Source organism: Salmo salar, chromosome 22 (assembly GCF_965601325.2).
Source record: "Salmo salar chromosome 22, fSalSal1, whole genome shotgun sequence".
NCBI classification, from domain to species: domain Eukaryota; kingdom Metazoa; phylum Chordata; class Actinopteri; order Salmoniformes; family Salmonidae; genus Salmo; species Salmo salar.
The window spans coordinates 11761268-11778563 of NC_138312.1; the positions used below are offsets into that span (position 1 = coordinate 11761268).

The 17296-nt window shown below is 40.6% G+C and overlaps 1 protein-coding gene and 1 non-coding gene across 2 annotated transcripts in view; one reads left to right on the forward strand and one right to left on the reverse strand.

The window, feature by feature from the left end:
- The window catches only part of LOC106582742 (A-type voltage-gated potassium channel KCND3), a 114201-nt gene that overhangs the window by 73107 nt on the left and 23798 nt on the right, over positions 1-17296 (forward strand). Inside the window, exon 2 of the mRNA XM_082967365.1 lies at positions 15750-15918. Coding sequence (XP_082823491.1) covers positions 15750-15918 — 169 coding nt within the window. The remainder of the gene's footprint in view (positions 1-15749; positions 15919-17296) is intronic.
- LOC123729728 (U7 small nuclear RNA) lies at positions 6148-6202 on the reverse strand. Its single transcript, XR_006761436.1, has one exon. It is a non-coding gene; the product is annotated as a U7 small nuclear RNA (small nuclear RNA).

Sequence of the window (17296 nt, forward strand, 5' to 3'; positions counted from 1 at the left end):
TTTAAAGGAAATGCTTGAAAAATATACCCACTACATGTACGAAGTTTCCATCCTCTACGTTGTGTATGAAATATGAACAATTATTAAAGTGTTTTTGATAAGAGAGGGATGTGATCTTAGAAACTATCAGAGGAAATTGTTTCTATAACTTTGTACAAGTAAGTAGTCACCGCCCCCTTGAGTGAGGTCAGAGAGCGTGTCAGCCTCACGAACCCCCCTTTTTGAACAACAGCATAAAATGATGGGTTAAGAATTAACATATCAGACCAGAAAGGTGTCGAGCTGCAGCTCACGTCCAAAGTAGTTTGAACTCTGAAATCTCAACACGAGATAGAGACGATAGTTACCTCCTGGACAATCACTGGTATGGCTGATTAGCTGTCCTAAGTAAAGTATCTAGTAAAGCAAATTTAAGTGTGACCATTCTACTACTCTTCTCAAATCACTTTTTGCCTACACTTGTGACATGAGAGTAGTTTCTAAATGTCCCAAAGTATTATGTCTCTGTCCCTCTCTGCCCCCCCCCCCCCCCACCTCCATCTCCTTTGTAACAAGCCACCATATTGTCAGTACACTAGGGACCTGTATTAATGTATTAAGTGTATACAGTCGTGGCCAAAAGTTTTGAGAATGACACAAATATAAATTTTCACAAAGTCTGCTGCCTCAGTTTGTATGATGGCAATTTTCATATACTCCAGAATGTTATGAAGAGTGATCAGATGAATTGCAATTAATTGGAAAGTCCCTCTTCGCCATGCAAATGAACTGAATCCCAAAAAAACATTTCCACTGCATTTCAGCCCTGCCACAAAAGGACCAACTGGCATAATTTCAGTGATTCTCTCATTAACACAGATGTGAGTGTTGACGAGGACAAGGCTGGAGATCACTCTGTCATGCTGATTGAGTTTGAATAACAGACTGGAAGCTTCAAAAGGAGGGTGGTGCTTGGAATCATTGTTCTTCCTCTGCCAGCCATGGTTACCTGCAAGGAAACACGTGCCATCATCATTGCTTTGCACAAAAAGGGCTTCACAGGCAAGGATATTGCTGCCAGTAAGATTGCACCTAAATCAACCATTTATCGGGTCATCAAGAACTTCAAGGAGAGCAGTTAAATTGTTGTGAAGAAGGCTTTAGGGTGCCCAAGAAAGTCCAGCAAGCGCCAGGACCGTCTCCTAAAGTTGATTCAGCTGCGGGATCAGGGCACCACCAGTACAGAGCTTGCTCAGGAATGGCAGCAGGCAGGTGTGAGTGCATCTGCACGCACAGTGAAGTGAAGACTTTTGGAGGATGGCCTGGTGTCAAGAAGGGCAGCAAAGAAGCTGTAATTGTCAATACAATTCTTTAACACTTATGAAATGCTTGTAATTATACTTCAGTATTCCATAGTAACATCTGACACAAATATCTAAAGACACTGAAGCAGCAAACTCTGTGAAAATGTATATTTGTGTCATTCTCAAAACCTCTTGCCACGACTGTATGTTTATCCTGTGTTACTATTTAGTTAGCTAGTAAATAAATAATTACACCAATTTGTGTAGTACTAAATCATAAGTAAGGCTGGGGTTTTTGCAGATGCAGGAGGTTACGACTGTTCAGAATGATATGATACGAGGTTATGATGAAACGTTGACTGTTTTATGGATGTGATAGGTAAAGACCTTTTGGAGATTAATTCGGGAGATGGTAACTCTTTAAACAACCACTCTCGTTTTGCCCCAATTCCTAATGAGTTAATTGTTACATGATTCATTTAAATCGGGTAACAATTAAACATAGTTTATTAGATAAATAACTTTAATGAAAGTAAAGTCATGACATATGCCTGGCCTGCCAATATTGTTCTTCTCGGGCCATATTATATTTCAAAACTCAAGCTCTGATAACAAAATAGGTCATCAGTTGGTGTAGCACTTGCAAGACACAGCTGAGTATAATTTGAAATAATTTGCCATTAATTAGCTTTTTTTATTTTACAGGACTGATGGTACCTGCATTTGATAGTCGTGGTGTTCAGGTCGGAAAGTTGGGGCTCTAGAAAGATGCCTGAGTTTCCGACTTGGAATTCTGAGTTGGATGACCGTTCAAAACAATTTTTCCCAGTCGGATCTCGTTTTTTTGTGAGTTCCCAGTTGTCTTGAACGCACTGAAGTCGGAGATGTCAGAGTTCCGAGTTCCCAATTGTTTTGAACACTGCATTAGTCTCAGCGGAGGGAGAGAGAGAGCAGGAGAGAGTCAGTCTCTTGCGGTCCCTGCTCTCTCCTTCCTTTCCTCCGGTGAGACTGACCAGAGAGAGAGGGCACCGTCTTCCACCTGATGGCGAAACTTGAGTCTCACTGCATCCGCATCTGCCTCAAACACAAATTCATGTTGTTCCTTTGACCAGAGAAAGTGAAATATTCCTCGATATTAAAATAGACATGACGAGCTGCTAATAATAATACAAATGCAGGGCTACTCATTCATTGCAGCTGCAGCGCGAGTGGGAGTAGGGAGAAGGTGTTCATGTTTTTAATAGTGTTGAATTAAAACAGTGTTGGCAGTGCTGAATAAAATATTTAACAGGAAGTCACTCAAAAAACAAGAGCTCCTTGTTGTATACTTGACAAGTCTCCCTTTGGTGTTGGTTTTTAAACTTTGGCATCTCACGTACCACAGATCTCCTGGACCGCCGGTAGGCGGAGTTTGTCTTTTCAGACAAATTAAATGGTTCAGAATGGGAACGCTTTGCCTGCCCGGTGCACAAATTCACCTACCACCAACAGCGCAAAACAAATAATTTAAAAAAAAGGAGCACAAGCCTTTATTGTTGGCTTTTCTGCAGAAATGTTTGGTGATCGACTAGGAACGCCTTGAAGATCGCGATCGACCGGTTGGTGACCACTGTTGTAGGCTACATGTACAAACGAAAAAATACTAAACCCCAGAATTCAAGTGTTAAACTCCATTAAATAAACACCATCACAAAGATCATTCATTATTAATTCATTAAGGGCAGGTCTTAAGGAACATTATGATTTTATGAAAATGCATTTCAAAAGAACGGACTGGCATATTTGGAGTTTAAATATACTGTATTATTGTGCTTTAAGTGGATCGAGTGTAGGTGTATGCAGCATATGGAATCATTGTAATTCTGACAAAAAGTTTGATTTTGAAATAGAGCTCAAGGGGTAATTTTTAAGAGGTGAACGGCAAGTATAGGTGATTTGTCTCTGTGTCAATTCCAAGATGTGCTGTTCATCAGATTCTTCATATAAGTCTACAATTTAACAATTGATAATATTCTCACCATCAGACTATGTCAATTTAATCTTGTCTTCAGGCTAACTCGTGTTACCGCTGTGCGGGAGCTTCATGAGTTAAGTATTCACCCCCCTTGGATTTCTTCCCATTATATTGTTACAAAGTGGGATTCAAATTGATTAAATTTGTCACTTTTTTTATCAACGATCTACAGAAAAAACAGTGTAATGTCAAAGTGGAAGAAGGATTCTAGCATATTTTTAAGATGAATGAAAAATAAAACACTAATATATCTTGATTAGATAAGTATTCTCCCCTGAGTCAATACATTTGATTAACACCTTTGGTAGTGATTACAACAGTGAGTCATCTTGGGTAAGTCTCGAAGAGCTTTGCACACCTGGATTGTGCAATATTTGCCCATTATTCTTTTTCTTTAAGCAGATTTATGCCAAAACAGTAACATGGCCACTCAGGAACATTCACTGTCTTCTTGGAAAGTAACTCCTGTGTAGATTTGGCATTGTGTTGTAGGTTATTGTCCTGCTGAAAGGTGAATTTCTCTCCCAGTGTCTGGTGTAAAGCAGACTGAAGCAGGTTTTCCTCTAGGATTTTGCCAGTGATTAGCTCCATCCCGTTTCTTTTTATCCTGAAAAACTCAGCAGTCTTTGCCTATTTCGAGCATACCCATACCATGATGCAGCCACCACCATGCTTGAAAATAAGGAGGCAGTTATTCAGTGATGTGTTGTGATGCATCTAGGCGTGTTCCTTTGCTGTTTTTTTGTTGTTGCGGTGCTACATTAGTGCCTTGTTGCATACAACCTTAATGTTTTGGAATATTATTGATTCTGTATTCATCTTTTCACTGTCATTTAGGTCATTATTGTGGAGTCTCTACAATGTTGTCAGTTTTCTCCCATCACAGCCATTGAACTCCGTATCCGTTTTAAAATCACCAATGGTGTCACGTCTTGACCAGTAAAAGGGGTTATTTGTCATTGTAGTTTGGTCAAGGCATCGCAGGGGGTGTTTGTTTTGTGTGTTTCGGTGTTTTTGGTTTAGGTTCTATTTCTATGTTGGGGTTTTGGTAGGACCTCCAATTAGAGGAAGCTGGTTGTCGTTGCCTCTAATTGGAGGCCATATTTAGTTGGGGTTTGTTTCACTTGTGTTTTGTGGGTGGTTGTTTTCCTGTATAGCCTGTGTTGCCTTACGGAACTGGTTCGTCGTTTTGTTTAAGTGTTATCTTTAAATAAATTAAGAAGATGAGCACTTTACCTGCTGCGCCTTGGTCTCCATTTCACGACCCTTGTGACAAATGGGCTCATGGTGACATTGCGTTTACATATTAGTCATTTAGCAGATGCTCTTATCCAGAGTGACTTATATTTAGTGCATTCATCTTAAGATAGCTAGGTGGGATGATCACATCTCTCTGTCATAGCTACTTTTTTGAGGAAAAATGTACTTACTATCAGCAAAGTGTTATTGGGGGGATGAATTAAGTGCGAGTGTTAGTTCACGAAAGGCTTTTTTTGGGGGGGGGGGGGGGGGGGGATTATTTAAGATCCTCTTTGAAGCGGTAGGGAAGGTTGAACACCAGGCGAGGGATACTATGAAGATAAGTTGCAGGCACCACAAGGCATATACTATCCTGCTTCTCATAGGCCCGTGAAACGCTCAACATATTGTGTGAGGGGTGGGAATGGGCGGATTTCTCAACTCCCTTCTCCGGCCAGTTCAATGATGAAAAATCAGTCCCTGGAGCAAAAACTTTGCACTATCCAGGAGCACGAGTACAGGACACCAGTAAGATGCTCCCAAAAATGTTAAACCAGCATCAGGAAATTGAGTCTATCATAGTACATGTAGGATTCAGATGAAGAGAGAGCAGCTAGAGTAGCAGTGTTCTCTGGGGGGATCCAAGTCTCCATTGGGGCCAAAAGGTATAGGGACAGTAGGGCAACATAGGCCGAAATGAACTCTGCGTTCTTAACCGCAGATCGGCAGTTCCAAACGCTGCCGGAGACCATGAATTCCACAGGGGTTGAGCGTGCAGGTTACACTAAATTAGAAGGGTTGCAGCCAAGGGGTGGGATCGTCTGTAAAGCCTACAGGGAGAAGAGCGAACAGGTATAAAAAAAAAAACACATAGTTGACAAAGTTACAAAAGATAATCTGAAAATAACTAGGTAAGATACTCAACTGAGAGAGTGGTGTGGAGCCTTCCTCTTTCCTTCCTCGAACAACTCGGCAGAACAACTTGCCAGAACAGTCTTTGTTTCTGCAACGAGACCGCCAGTGACATGGCCACCGCTGAGAAAATGGGAGACTGAAGTACTAACACTAATTGCTAATTGCCTTGCAGAGGTGAAGAGCACACCTTCCGAGTACTAATTGCTGATTGCCTAGGAGAGGGAAAAACTCCCCCTCCCAATACAGCAACTGATTGCCAAAACAGCAGTCACAAAATGCCCTTTCCCTTAATCCTGGTTGATGTGTCAACAATCAACTGCAAGTTATGAGCAGTCAGTAGTTCACACAACAAATAGGTTACTCAGAAGACAGACAGCACTTAAAATATATGGCCCTAGTTAGCAAAAAGACAGTACTAGATAACAACAGATTAAGACAAAAAGTGATACTTATCACTTCTGGAGATATCAGGAGTCCTCTAGCTATAGAATGAAGCACACTGAGATGGACCCAAACTTTTCCTTCTTAGGCTTTTCGAAAAAAAAAAAAGCCTTAGTTGAATCTGTGCTTGAAATTCAGTACTTGACTGAGAAAAAAAACATGAATTTCACGTGATCACAAAAACAAATGTTTTCACATGTGAATTTTCACGTGAAATCATGTGATTTGTTGTTGTATTATCTTTGACATAGAAGTGGGGGCTTTCTCCTTGAGAAAACCGACTGGACAAATACTAAAAGAGCATGTTTTCCATAACCTGTAGGTAGGTATGACTAGTTTAGAGTTTCTGCTCTTTTCTATAACCTGTAGGGAACACAATATATGGTCTATACTTGGCATGTATGTTTCTCACTCATGGGTGACACAAATTGGGATATTGGAGATGGGAATTGGTGTGGAATTAAATGTAATACTGTAGTATTACTATCATTAAAAAATTCTAGTGTTTCAGCGAACGGACATTGTAGTTTTTTGCGGAAATTACTGTAGTATTTATTGCAGTGTTTTTTTGCAGATAATACTGTAGTATTTACTACGAAATTCTATAATAAATACTACATATGATCATGATTTTTTGTGGGTAAACTAGGGTAAACTCTTCACCCGCACATTTGGATTATATCTTTGCTTTGTCGAAAGTACATTCTTATTATTTCTATCCTTTCACATGTTCCAATTCTTTAATGATGAAAGCCCTTTTTTTAGGTGATAATTCTTATTTTCAGGATAATATAATCAAGATTATATTAGTTTAGCTAACTTTACATACTGTATAGCTAGCTAAATGAATTAAATATCAACTATTTGCGAACTTCATATTAGCTAGTTAGCTAGCTATCTTTGTGTATTGTTGTAAATCTGAATGCATTTGTAGCTAGATAGCTAGCTAACAGCCATGGAATATGGTGAAATGATTAGCTAGCAGTTCCAGCTGTCAGAAAGAAGAGTAAACTACTCTGGATAGGGCAAGTACCTTTGTGGGAGGACATTACGAACATATTCTTCAATTCCCATCCCTAGCGAGAAAAACTGAAGACAGAGAGATATAGCAACATAATATTCAGTGCTGTCTAATTTGAGTATAATGCAGCCTGTTTCTTTTGGGATGTTTTCTGTCCTCAGATACAGAGAGCTGTAAAACCCAGTCTGCAGATGAAGAGATCCCAATGAATGTTCTAAGAGAACAAGGAAACATGGATTATATGTGTACCTACTGTATGTTAGCACATTTTGTGAAAAAAAAAAAAGGTTTAAAAGTCACACACAATGTATAAACCTATTACAACTGGAGCAGGCCAACCCTGCTGCGTGTGCACGCTTCTGTTCCAGCCCAGCACTAACACAACTGATTAAATGTATCAAACCTAATCAGTTAATTATCAAGTGTGCTATTGCTGGGCTGGAACAGAAGTCTGTGTCGTCGTCGTCCCCCCCCCCCCCGTAGATCAGGAATCGGTGGAGTGAGGTTGGCCACCTATGTTGTTGACTTTTTTTTGTTCACCTGAAATGATCCTTTAGTAATAATAGCCTACTTGTTAGTAAAATGTCTAACCTTTACATACGAGTTAGCTTACTTGGACACTTTGGAAATTGTGTGAAATAGTGTTGATTCTTTGAAGTGTTTTAAACTTGTTTTAATTGTGAACTATTATTCAAGATGGACTTGTGTTGATGTTGATTCATCACGGATCACAATCCTCCAACAAAGAGGGGAAGGGAATCTGTCTCTAATTTGTTGGTTTCTGTGTTGTATGATCAAATGAACATTACCTTTTTTGTTCAGTCATAAGCTCTCCAATAAGTGTTATTTGATTGTCACTGTTTTGTCACTGTTTATTCAGGCTATCAGCCATGTGAACCCATTTTGCAGCTGATACAGCCATAGGCCTACAGCAGTGGTTCCCAACTCCAGTCCTCCAGTACCCCCAACAGCACACATTTTTGTTGTAGCCCCGGACAAACAGACCTGATTCAACTCAGAGGGCCTAATGATTAGTTGGCAAGTTGATTCAGGTGTGTTTGTCAGGGACTACAATAAACTGTACTGTTGGAGGTACTCGAGGACCGGAGTTGGGAACCACTGGCCTACAGTATGATGGCATTAGGCTTATGGACATTTGCAATGCAGCCTTGACATTGTGCATCTGAAGCAGAGAATAGCTTAACTCACACGTTGTTTACATAGTGTTCAGCTATATGTTCTCAATTTAAAAATGATACCAGCAGATAATGTATATGAGGCTAATCCTTATACTGTATTTTGAACATGCCTTGTGTTGACATGAAATGATTTGCAAAATCCAGTGCAAATCCAATCCTTGTAATCTAGGTGGTGAAATGTATGGAAGCAGGAGATGACGGAATCCTTAAAACATACACACAACTACTACCACCAAGTTCAATGCCAGATACTTTTCTCCCAGAAGGTCTGATTGGTACTTGGATGTGCTACTGTAATATTGAATATGGTTTGCCTAAGACTATCACAACAATTACATTGTCTATGCTAAATGTGTTTAAATTGTAAAAGAAAGAAAATAGTTGGGCTATAAAAAAATAGTTTTTTCCAATGGAGCTAGGCAAAGCAGAGATGACAAAATACTTTTCTTTTCACCGTACAACAATATAGCATATTAGTACAGTGTGTTTACAAAATCATAAACAATAGTATTTTACACGTTCCAAAATGACATTTTATATATTCATATGGTTTAAAGGGGCATTTTTGTCATGACGAGAAGGTGAAGGTGCTCTCTACACAAATTACACAACAGATACATTTAGATTGACCAAAGCACAGCATACAGTATGAAAACCATATTGTACAACTGAGGGATGTCTCCTTTCATATCTGGAAAAGGACGAAGTAGAAGTAGAAACTGATGCTGCTGCAGCATTGCTCGTCTTCACAGTGCAAATCCAGTCGACATGGCTGTCTTGATAGAGGTCCGCAGTACATCAACAAATGAAAAGCACACCTGGTGTTAGAATATCTCTTCTTCAGGTCACCTACACCGTCAGGGCACTTAAGTGTTCGGTTGTGTTTCATTTCTTTCATTCATATGAAGATTACATCTAGATTAAGGTTAGGAAAAGGGTTAGGGTTATCTAAAATGCCAACAAAAATTACTTTTTATGTTAATTTGACAAAAGCTTGATCCCTTTTAGCCAGGACCCCTTCTCGGTTGCATTCAAGACCCCCTTCTTGGTTGCATTCAAGACAAGGTCTTCCTGTTTAACGGAAAGAAACGTCTCTGATATAGCCTATGCAACTACGCGCTTATTAATTGCCTAAATTATCACAATCCAGTCTACTCATTACATTAGGAATAGTAGGCTTACATGAGTCTGCAAATGCGATGATAGAGGCATGCAATCCTTTGTTTGTTATAATATAAAGGGGCATTTTTATGGTGAAAAGATAGCTTTCCCTAAACTTGAAACTCATGCGACACATGCTAATCGCTAGACTACAAGCTAACTTACTGTAGTGAGTTATAGGAAAAATAAATTCTGACTTGATTTACCAGTGATTAAATGATCATAGCAGACCCTGTACTGACAGCTGTCTGGGTAGAGTTCTAGGCAGAGTTGCAAAGAAAAAGCCTTATCTCTGTCCAGTGTCTGTGTTCTTTTGCCCATCTTAATCTTTTATTTTTATTGGCCAGTCTGAGATATGGCTCTTTTTTTTTTGCAACTCTACCTAGAAGGCCAGCATCCCGGAGACGCCTCTTCACTGTCGACGTTGAGACTGGTGTTTTGCTGGTACTATTTAATGAAGCTGACAGTTGAGGACTTGTGAGGCATCTGTTTCTCAAACTAGACACTCTAATGTACTTGTCCTCTTGCTCAGTTGTGCACCGGGGCCTCCCACTCCTCTTTCTATTCTGGTTAGAGCCAGTTTGCGCTGTTCTGTGAAGGGAGTGGTACACAGCGTTGTACAAGATCTTCCTTTTCTTGGCAATTTCTCGCATGGAATAGCCTTCATTTCTCAGAACAAGAATAGACTGACGAGTTTCAGAAGAAAGTACTTTGTTTCTGGCCATTTTGAGCCTGTAATCGAACCCACAAATGCTGATGCTCCAGATACTCAACTAGCCTAAAGAAGGAAAGTTTTATTACTTCTTTAATCAGGACATCAGTTTTCAGCTGTGAAATTGCAAAAGGGTTTTCTTAGCTTTTTAAAATGATAAACTTGGATTAGCTAACACAACGTGCCATTAGAACACTGGCGTGATGGTATCTGATAATGGGCCTCTGTACCCCTATGTAGATATTCCATAAAAAATCTGCCGTTTCCAGCTACAATAGTGATTTACAACATTAACAATGTGTACTATGTGTTTCTGATCAATTTGATGTTATTTTAATGGACAAAAAACAAGGACATTTCTAAGTGACCCAAAACTTTTGAACGGTAGTGTATGTTATAATAACTTACATGCTAGTCTGTTATAACTCTCTTGGTAGTCTATATTATAACTCTTTATTTTATTTAACTAGGCAACTATTATGCTAGTCTATGTTATAGCTATCATGCTAGTCTATGTTATAGCTATCATGCTAGTCAATGTTATAACTCTCATGCTGGTCTATGTTATAACTCATGCTAGTCTATGTTATAATAACTTGCATGCTAGTCTGTTATAACTCATGGTAGCCTATATTAAAACTGTCATGGTAGTCTATGTTATAACTCATGGTAGTCTATGTTATAACTCATAGTAGTCTGTTAAAACTGTCATGTAGTCTATTCTATAACTCTCATGCTAGTCCATGTTATAACTCTCATGCTAGTCTATGTTATAAGTCTCATCTGAGTCTGTTATAACTCCTCGTAGTTTATGTTATAACTCTCATCCTAGTCTATGTTATAATAAATCTCATGGTAGTCTATGTTCTAACTCTCATGGTGGTCTATGTTATAACTCTTATAGCTATCATGCTAGTCTATGATATAGTAACTCCCATGGTAGTCTGTTATAACTCTCATGCTGGTCTGTGTTATAACTCTTACGGTAGTCCTATGTTAAAACTGTCATGGTAGTCTATGCTATAACTATCATGCTAGTCTATGTTATAATAACTCTAATGCTAGTCTATGTTATAATAACTCTAATGCTAGTCTGTTATAACTGTCATGCTAGTCTATGTTATAACTCTCATGGTAGTCTATGTTATAATAAATCTCATGCGAGTCTATGTTTATAACTCTCATGCTAGTCTATGTTTATAACTCTCATGCTAGTCTATGTTATAACTCATGCTAGTCTATGTTATAACTCATGCTAGTCTATGTTTATAACTCTCATGCTAGTCTATGTTATAACTCTCATGCTAGTCTGTTATAACTCTCATGCTAGTCTATGTTATAACTCTCATGCTAGTCTGTTATAACTCTCATGCTAGTCTGTTATAACTCTCATGCTAGTCTATGTTATAACTCTCATGCTAGTCTGTTATAACTCTCATGTTAGTCTGTTTATAACTCTGCAGCTGCTAATAACTCTCATGCTAGTCTATGTTTATAACTCTCATGCTAGTCTATGTTATAACTCTCATGCTAGTCTATGTTATAACTCCCATGCTAGTCTATGTTATAACTCTCATGCTAGTCTATGTTTATAACTCTCATGGTAGTCTTATAACTCTCATGCTAGTCTATGTTTATAACTCTCATGGTAGTCTGTTTATAACTCTCATGGTAGTCTGTTTATAACTCTCATGCTAGTCTATGTTTTTAACTCTCACGCTAGTCTATGTTTATAACTCTCATGCTAGTCTATGTTATAACCTCATGCTAGTCTATGTTATAACCTCATGCTAGTCTATGTTTATAACTCTCATGCTAGTCTATGTTATAACTCTCATGCTAGTCTATGTTATAACTCTCATGCTAGTCTATGTTATAACTCTCATGCTAGTCTGTTATAACTCTCATGCTAGTCTGTTATAACTCTCATGCTAGTCTATGTTATAACTCTCATGCTAGTCTATGTTATAACTCTCATGGTAGTCTGTTATAACTCTCATGCTAGTCTGTTATAACTCTCATGCTAGTCTATGTTTATAACTCTCATGCTAGTCTGTTATAACTCTCATGCTAGTCTGTGTTATAACTCTCATGCTAGTCTGTGTTATAACTCTCATGCTAGTCTGTGTTATAACTCTCATGCTAGTCTGTGTTATAACTCTCATGCTAGTCTATGTTTATAACTCTCATGGTAGTCTGTTATAACTCTCATGGTATGTGAGGATGTATGATTACTTGTCACAGTAGTTGAAATCCCAATGACAATGACACACCCATGTCTTGGATAGGTGTCCGGATTGGCTACTGATGGCAACAGAGTTTTGATCATTAGTGATGCTCCAGAGCAGTTTATAATTCCAGCTAGTAGTTTTGAAAGTAGTGTTCACGAGCAAAAACGGGTCCCTGAAAATTGTGCACATTTGTGTCCTACTTCATCCAATTTATCCAATATGTTACGAATTTGTTAGTGCTTAAGATCCCAGACTGCATCTTTAAGCACATCACAGCTGTAACTATGTTTGATAGATCTCCACTGCTTTCATTCGGTCCCCAAACAAGCTGTAATCAGTGAGTTAAATGGATTGTTTTGGTTGTGCTGTGTCTTTTTGAAATGCTGCGACCTATTCAATTTAGATAATTTAATGTTTGTCAGAATGCAATCAAGAGGAACCCACTTTAAACGATTTCAATTTTGATGTGGAAACAATTGCAGACGTTTCTTTAATGGAAGACCAAGAAATTGGACGAATAAAATTCGGACACAGATTGAATACATTTCTTCACAATTTACTTCCTCGTCCCCATCATCCTCATCTCATTCCTCTGTAAAGATAATACAATACAAAATACCAATATGGATCATCCCACAATGCCAATATAATAGGTCCCGTGTGGCTCAGTTGGTAGAGCATGGTGTTTGCAATGCCAGGGTTGTGGGTTCAATTCCCACGGGGGACCAGTACGAACAAAAAAAAGGGGGGAAAAAATGCATGAAATGTATGCACTCACTACTGTAAGTCGCTCTGGATAAGAGCGTCTGCTAAATGACTAAAATGTAAAAATAATGTCAGAAGAAGCTAATTTGCTCAAAAATCTTATCCATAGACCATTCGCTCTGTCACATGTTCACTTTATTGACCTGTATGAGTTGGATAAATTAGCATGTTCAAATGTCTAATTTTCTTTCTTTCCATCATAAAACAAGCTGCTAACTTCCTGATGAATTATAATCACTTGATTATAATGAGGTTCCATTCCAGTGACATTCACAATGTGGTTTAGGAGCTCTCTTTCTCCCTCTCTCTTTCTCTCAGTGTAGCTGTTTGTTTATCTCTCTCCTAATTCCTTCTGTCATCTTCCATGGTTGTCGAGTTGATGCTCGTTCATGTATTTGTCTCTGAAAATCACACTGTAGTTTAGTCAAATTGCTTCACAGTACTGGCTTTACTGTTTCACAGTTCCCTTGAACTACTTTAGCCCTGAGTTCCAAGCCACCTCCAATATAATTGTTGCCGTTTTGTAAATGGTTGGTTCGTAAGTCTAAAAGAAGTCTAAAAGTAAGGAAATTAAATTGACCCGATCATAACCGCCAGGAATGTTCAAAATGCCTACTTTTCTTTCACTCAACCCAGCGAGGGAGAGAGAAAACAACTATTCGTGAGGGGTTATTTTTTCACATTTCTGTCTGACTGTAGAGCTGTCATGCAGAGAGAGAGCCGAGGGGGTGTCATCAATAATAGAGTGACAGACAGAAAGACAGAGAGCACGGACTGAGAGATCCACCACTTGACAGCCAGGACACAACACAACTTGCCCGTCTCGAAGCTTCAGAGATGCTGCAGCTCTGAGACTCCATTCTGGCAGCTGAGCGATTGATGGGAAAGGATTCTATGACTCTGGCTGCATTTCAAATGACACCATATTCTGTATATTTTACTTTAGCCCTGAGCCCATAATTTGCACATAGACCCCCGGTCAAAAGTAGTGCACTATATGGAAAGGTGGTAGGCGACAGATAGCGTAGCGGCTGAGAGCTCTTAAAGGTTTTACTTAAAACGCTTGACTCTGAAAAAGAGCACAAGGCAGAAAGTAGAAGAAAGCTATCTTTTTTTAGGAGTACCTGTTAGTTATTATTAAAGCATACCATTGCCATCCATTTAGCTCAGAGAAAAGGAGAATGTCAACTTCAAATACTGCAGAAAGGGATAGGAAAGATTTGAGGGAACATCACTTTTGCTCACACACATTTCTACAGCTGGCAGAATTGTGTTTCTATAATCCAGAGGTTGGAAGTCGGTGGGCAGTTAACAGTGGTAGGCAGGGGGAGTCTGCAGATGACAGGCCGTACAGGATGTTTGGAAATGGAGAGGGAGTGTGAGACAATGCCCATCGGGAAAAGTTTGATGCCAGCGCCCACATCAGTGGTGTTCCTTCAGGCCCGGAGAGTCCCCTGAGGGGCAGTGAAGTCAACAGCCTATGGGCTACCTGTTAGGAGTCCAATCTCTGCAGGAAGCAGTGGGGAGGAAAGTTTTAAGGCCCAGTGCACTTCATCTTACCAAAACAAGCAGAAATTTCAGGTAGTATTTAAAAAAAGCTCTTACACTAAAAGGGCATTATCATAATTTTCACAATTTCACAGTATTATTCCAACCTTATAGTTTGGAAATATGTATATATAAGGTAATGCCATTTTAGTGTAAGAGCTTTTTGAAAAGACTACATGAAATTTGGTGAGATGGAGTTTTGGCCTGCATGGTGGCTACACCAGGCGGTAAATGAGCTAGTTTTCAGTTTCCGCTCCGCACCAAGACCACTCCCAGACAGTCTTTGCTCAATTCTGGGCTTGAGAAATTGATCTTTGCTAAGAAGCTATTTTTGTTAATTTCTGACCATTGTAATTGAAAACGATCATAGCAATGTGCTTAATTGTTACCCAGAAATGATTTGATATTGATATAAAAATGGCTGTATTGGGCCTTTAAGTCAAAGGATGTGTCTGGCATGAGTACTCTAGTAAAATAGTGGGAGGATCCAAGTCAAACCAAGTGTAATGCACCTAGTCTGTGTGTCTGTAGCCATTCTCCCAACTCTACAACTGGTTTTTGCATTTCAGGGCTTTTCCTGGTTTATTGATTCTGAATAGGTCTGCCAACACACAAATACACACACCCTAACCCCCCTAAATACACACACACACACACACACACACACACACACACACACACACCTCTGATTTTGTTTGCCTTCATGAGAGCTTGTACCTGAAGTGCCCATTGATAAAGTCATTTGTTCCCCAGTGCTCACCCTGAGCTCACAACAGGGGACCTGCACTGGCACCTCCCTGGCACATTGCCCCCTGGCATGACTTTGTTGTGCCCTGCCTGAGCAGCCCAGATAGCACCTCTATCTCGCTGCCTCTCCCCACCTCTTACTGAGCCTGCCTATCACTGCTTCCTCCACCTGTGTAATCAAATTAGCCCCAGCCTAGGAAACTGAGAGAACAACATGTAATTGCATAGAAAGAAACAGAAGGGAGGGCTGGGAATGAAAGAGGGAGTTGCTGATATGGGTTTAGCCCCCAGGCCAAACAGTAGGGAGCATCTCGACACACACACACAGATGCTAACCCTTTGGACGGCCACACGTACAGATTCAGAACTGTAGACTGCATTTTAAATGTATCCAATACAGTATTTCATCTTTCCCTACTTCCCTCTCTCCCTCTCTCCCTCCCCTCTCCCTCTCTCTTTCTCTCTCGCTGTAGTTACGGGGACATGGTGCCCAAGACGATCGCAGGGAAGATCTTTGGTTCTATCTGTTCTCTGAGCGGGGTGCTGGTAATCGCCCTGCCTGTTCCCGTCATCGTGTCCAACTTTAGCCGAATCTATCACCAGAACCAGAGAGCTGACAAACGGCGTGCGCAGAAGGTACAGGTGAACACCATTCATTTATTAGATGACCCGCTTCCGGCTGTAGGGAGGCGAGGTGGGTGTGGGTGTGCGTGTGTGTGTGTGTGTGCGTGTGTGTGTGTGTGGATACGACACCCCTCGCCCCCCTGACTTCGGAGACACCTGCTGCAGACAGACAGACGTGAGAGGTTCCATACTGGAAACTGTTGGGGTCGCAGCATGGATCTGCATGCCCATAGAGCAGCATCACACAATCAAACCACCATCAACGCAAAACATCATTAGTTTAATGGCGACAGCAAAGAAGTACTTGAATACTTAGTGGTTGAGTAGCAGATCTTTGTCCATCAGACTGTACACAACCTTCTGTTTTTTCTCTCAGTCCCTTGGAGAGATAACCCTCCACATGGCTGTCCCCAGTGTTGTAGTACTGGAGACCACATAATGAGTGTCTCGATCTTGTCTCGGTGTCAGATACATGTGTACTCTGTCGGACAGTGAGGACTCTTAATATCTTCCTAGACCAGCTGAGTAAAAAAAAACTCAGCTTCCATTCAGTCAGCGCATGAAACCGCTTCGCTGTCGACTGAAACATTAATGTCTTAACAGCCTTAGCCTATAGGCCTTCAGTATGTGACAGGTTTGTGATTCTGAAAGGACAGCAACGGTAATACTGCCACACTCATGTAGGTGAGTGCACTTTTTGTAAAACACATAGGGCCAGTGGTGTAGTGGAGGGTATACGCAGGTATAATTATTTTTCAGTTGGCATTGCGTATACTCCTTAATCCCTTCTGATGCATATCAAAGTAGTGTAGTGGAGGTATACGACTTATCAAGTATGTAGTACAGTAGAGAAATCATGCACAAGTAGCCTACACAATCACAAAGCACGTGAATACTTCACTTGTGCGCCACACACATACTGTAGCCTAGTTTCAGCGGAATATCATCTGCAGGCAGCAAGAGCATGCAGCTCTCAACTGGTTTTGGAATGGAGCAGCCTAAGACTAAGACACTGCATGGCAGTGCTAGCTGTGCCACTAGAGATTCTGGGTTCCAGTCCAGGCTCTGTTGCAGCCGGCCGCAACGGGGAGACCGATGGGGCGGCGCACAATTGGCCCAGCGTCATCCGGGATAGGGGAGGGTTTGGCCGGCAGGGATGTCCTTGTCCCATCGTGCACTAGTGACTCCTGTGGCGGGCTGGGCACAGTGCACACTGACACGGTCGCCAGGTGTACGGTGTTTCCTCCGACACATTGGTGTGGGTGGCTTCCGGGTTAAGTGGGCATTGTGTCAAGAAGCAGTGTGGCTTGGTTGGGTTGTGTTTCGGAGGACGCACGGCTCTCGACCTTCGCCTCTCCCGAGTTCATACGGGAGTTGCAGTGATGAGACAAGACTG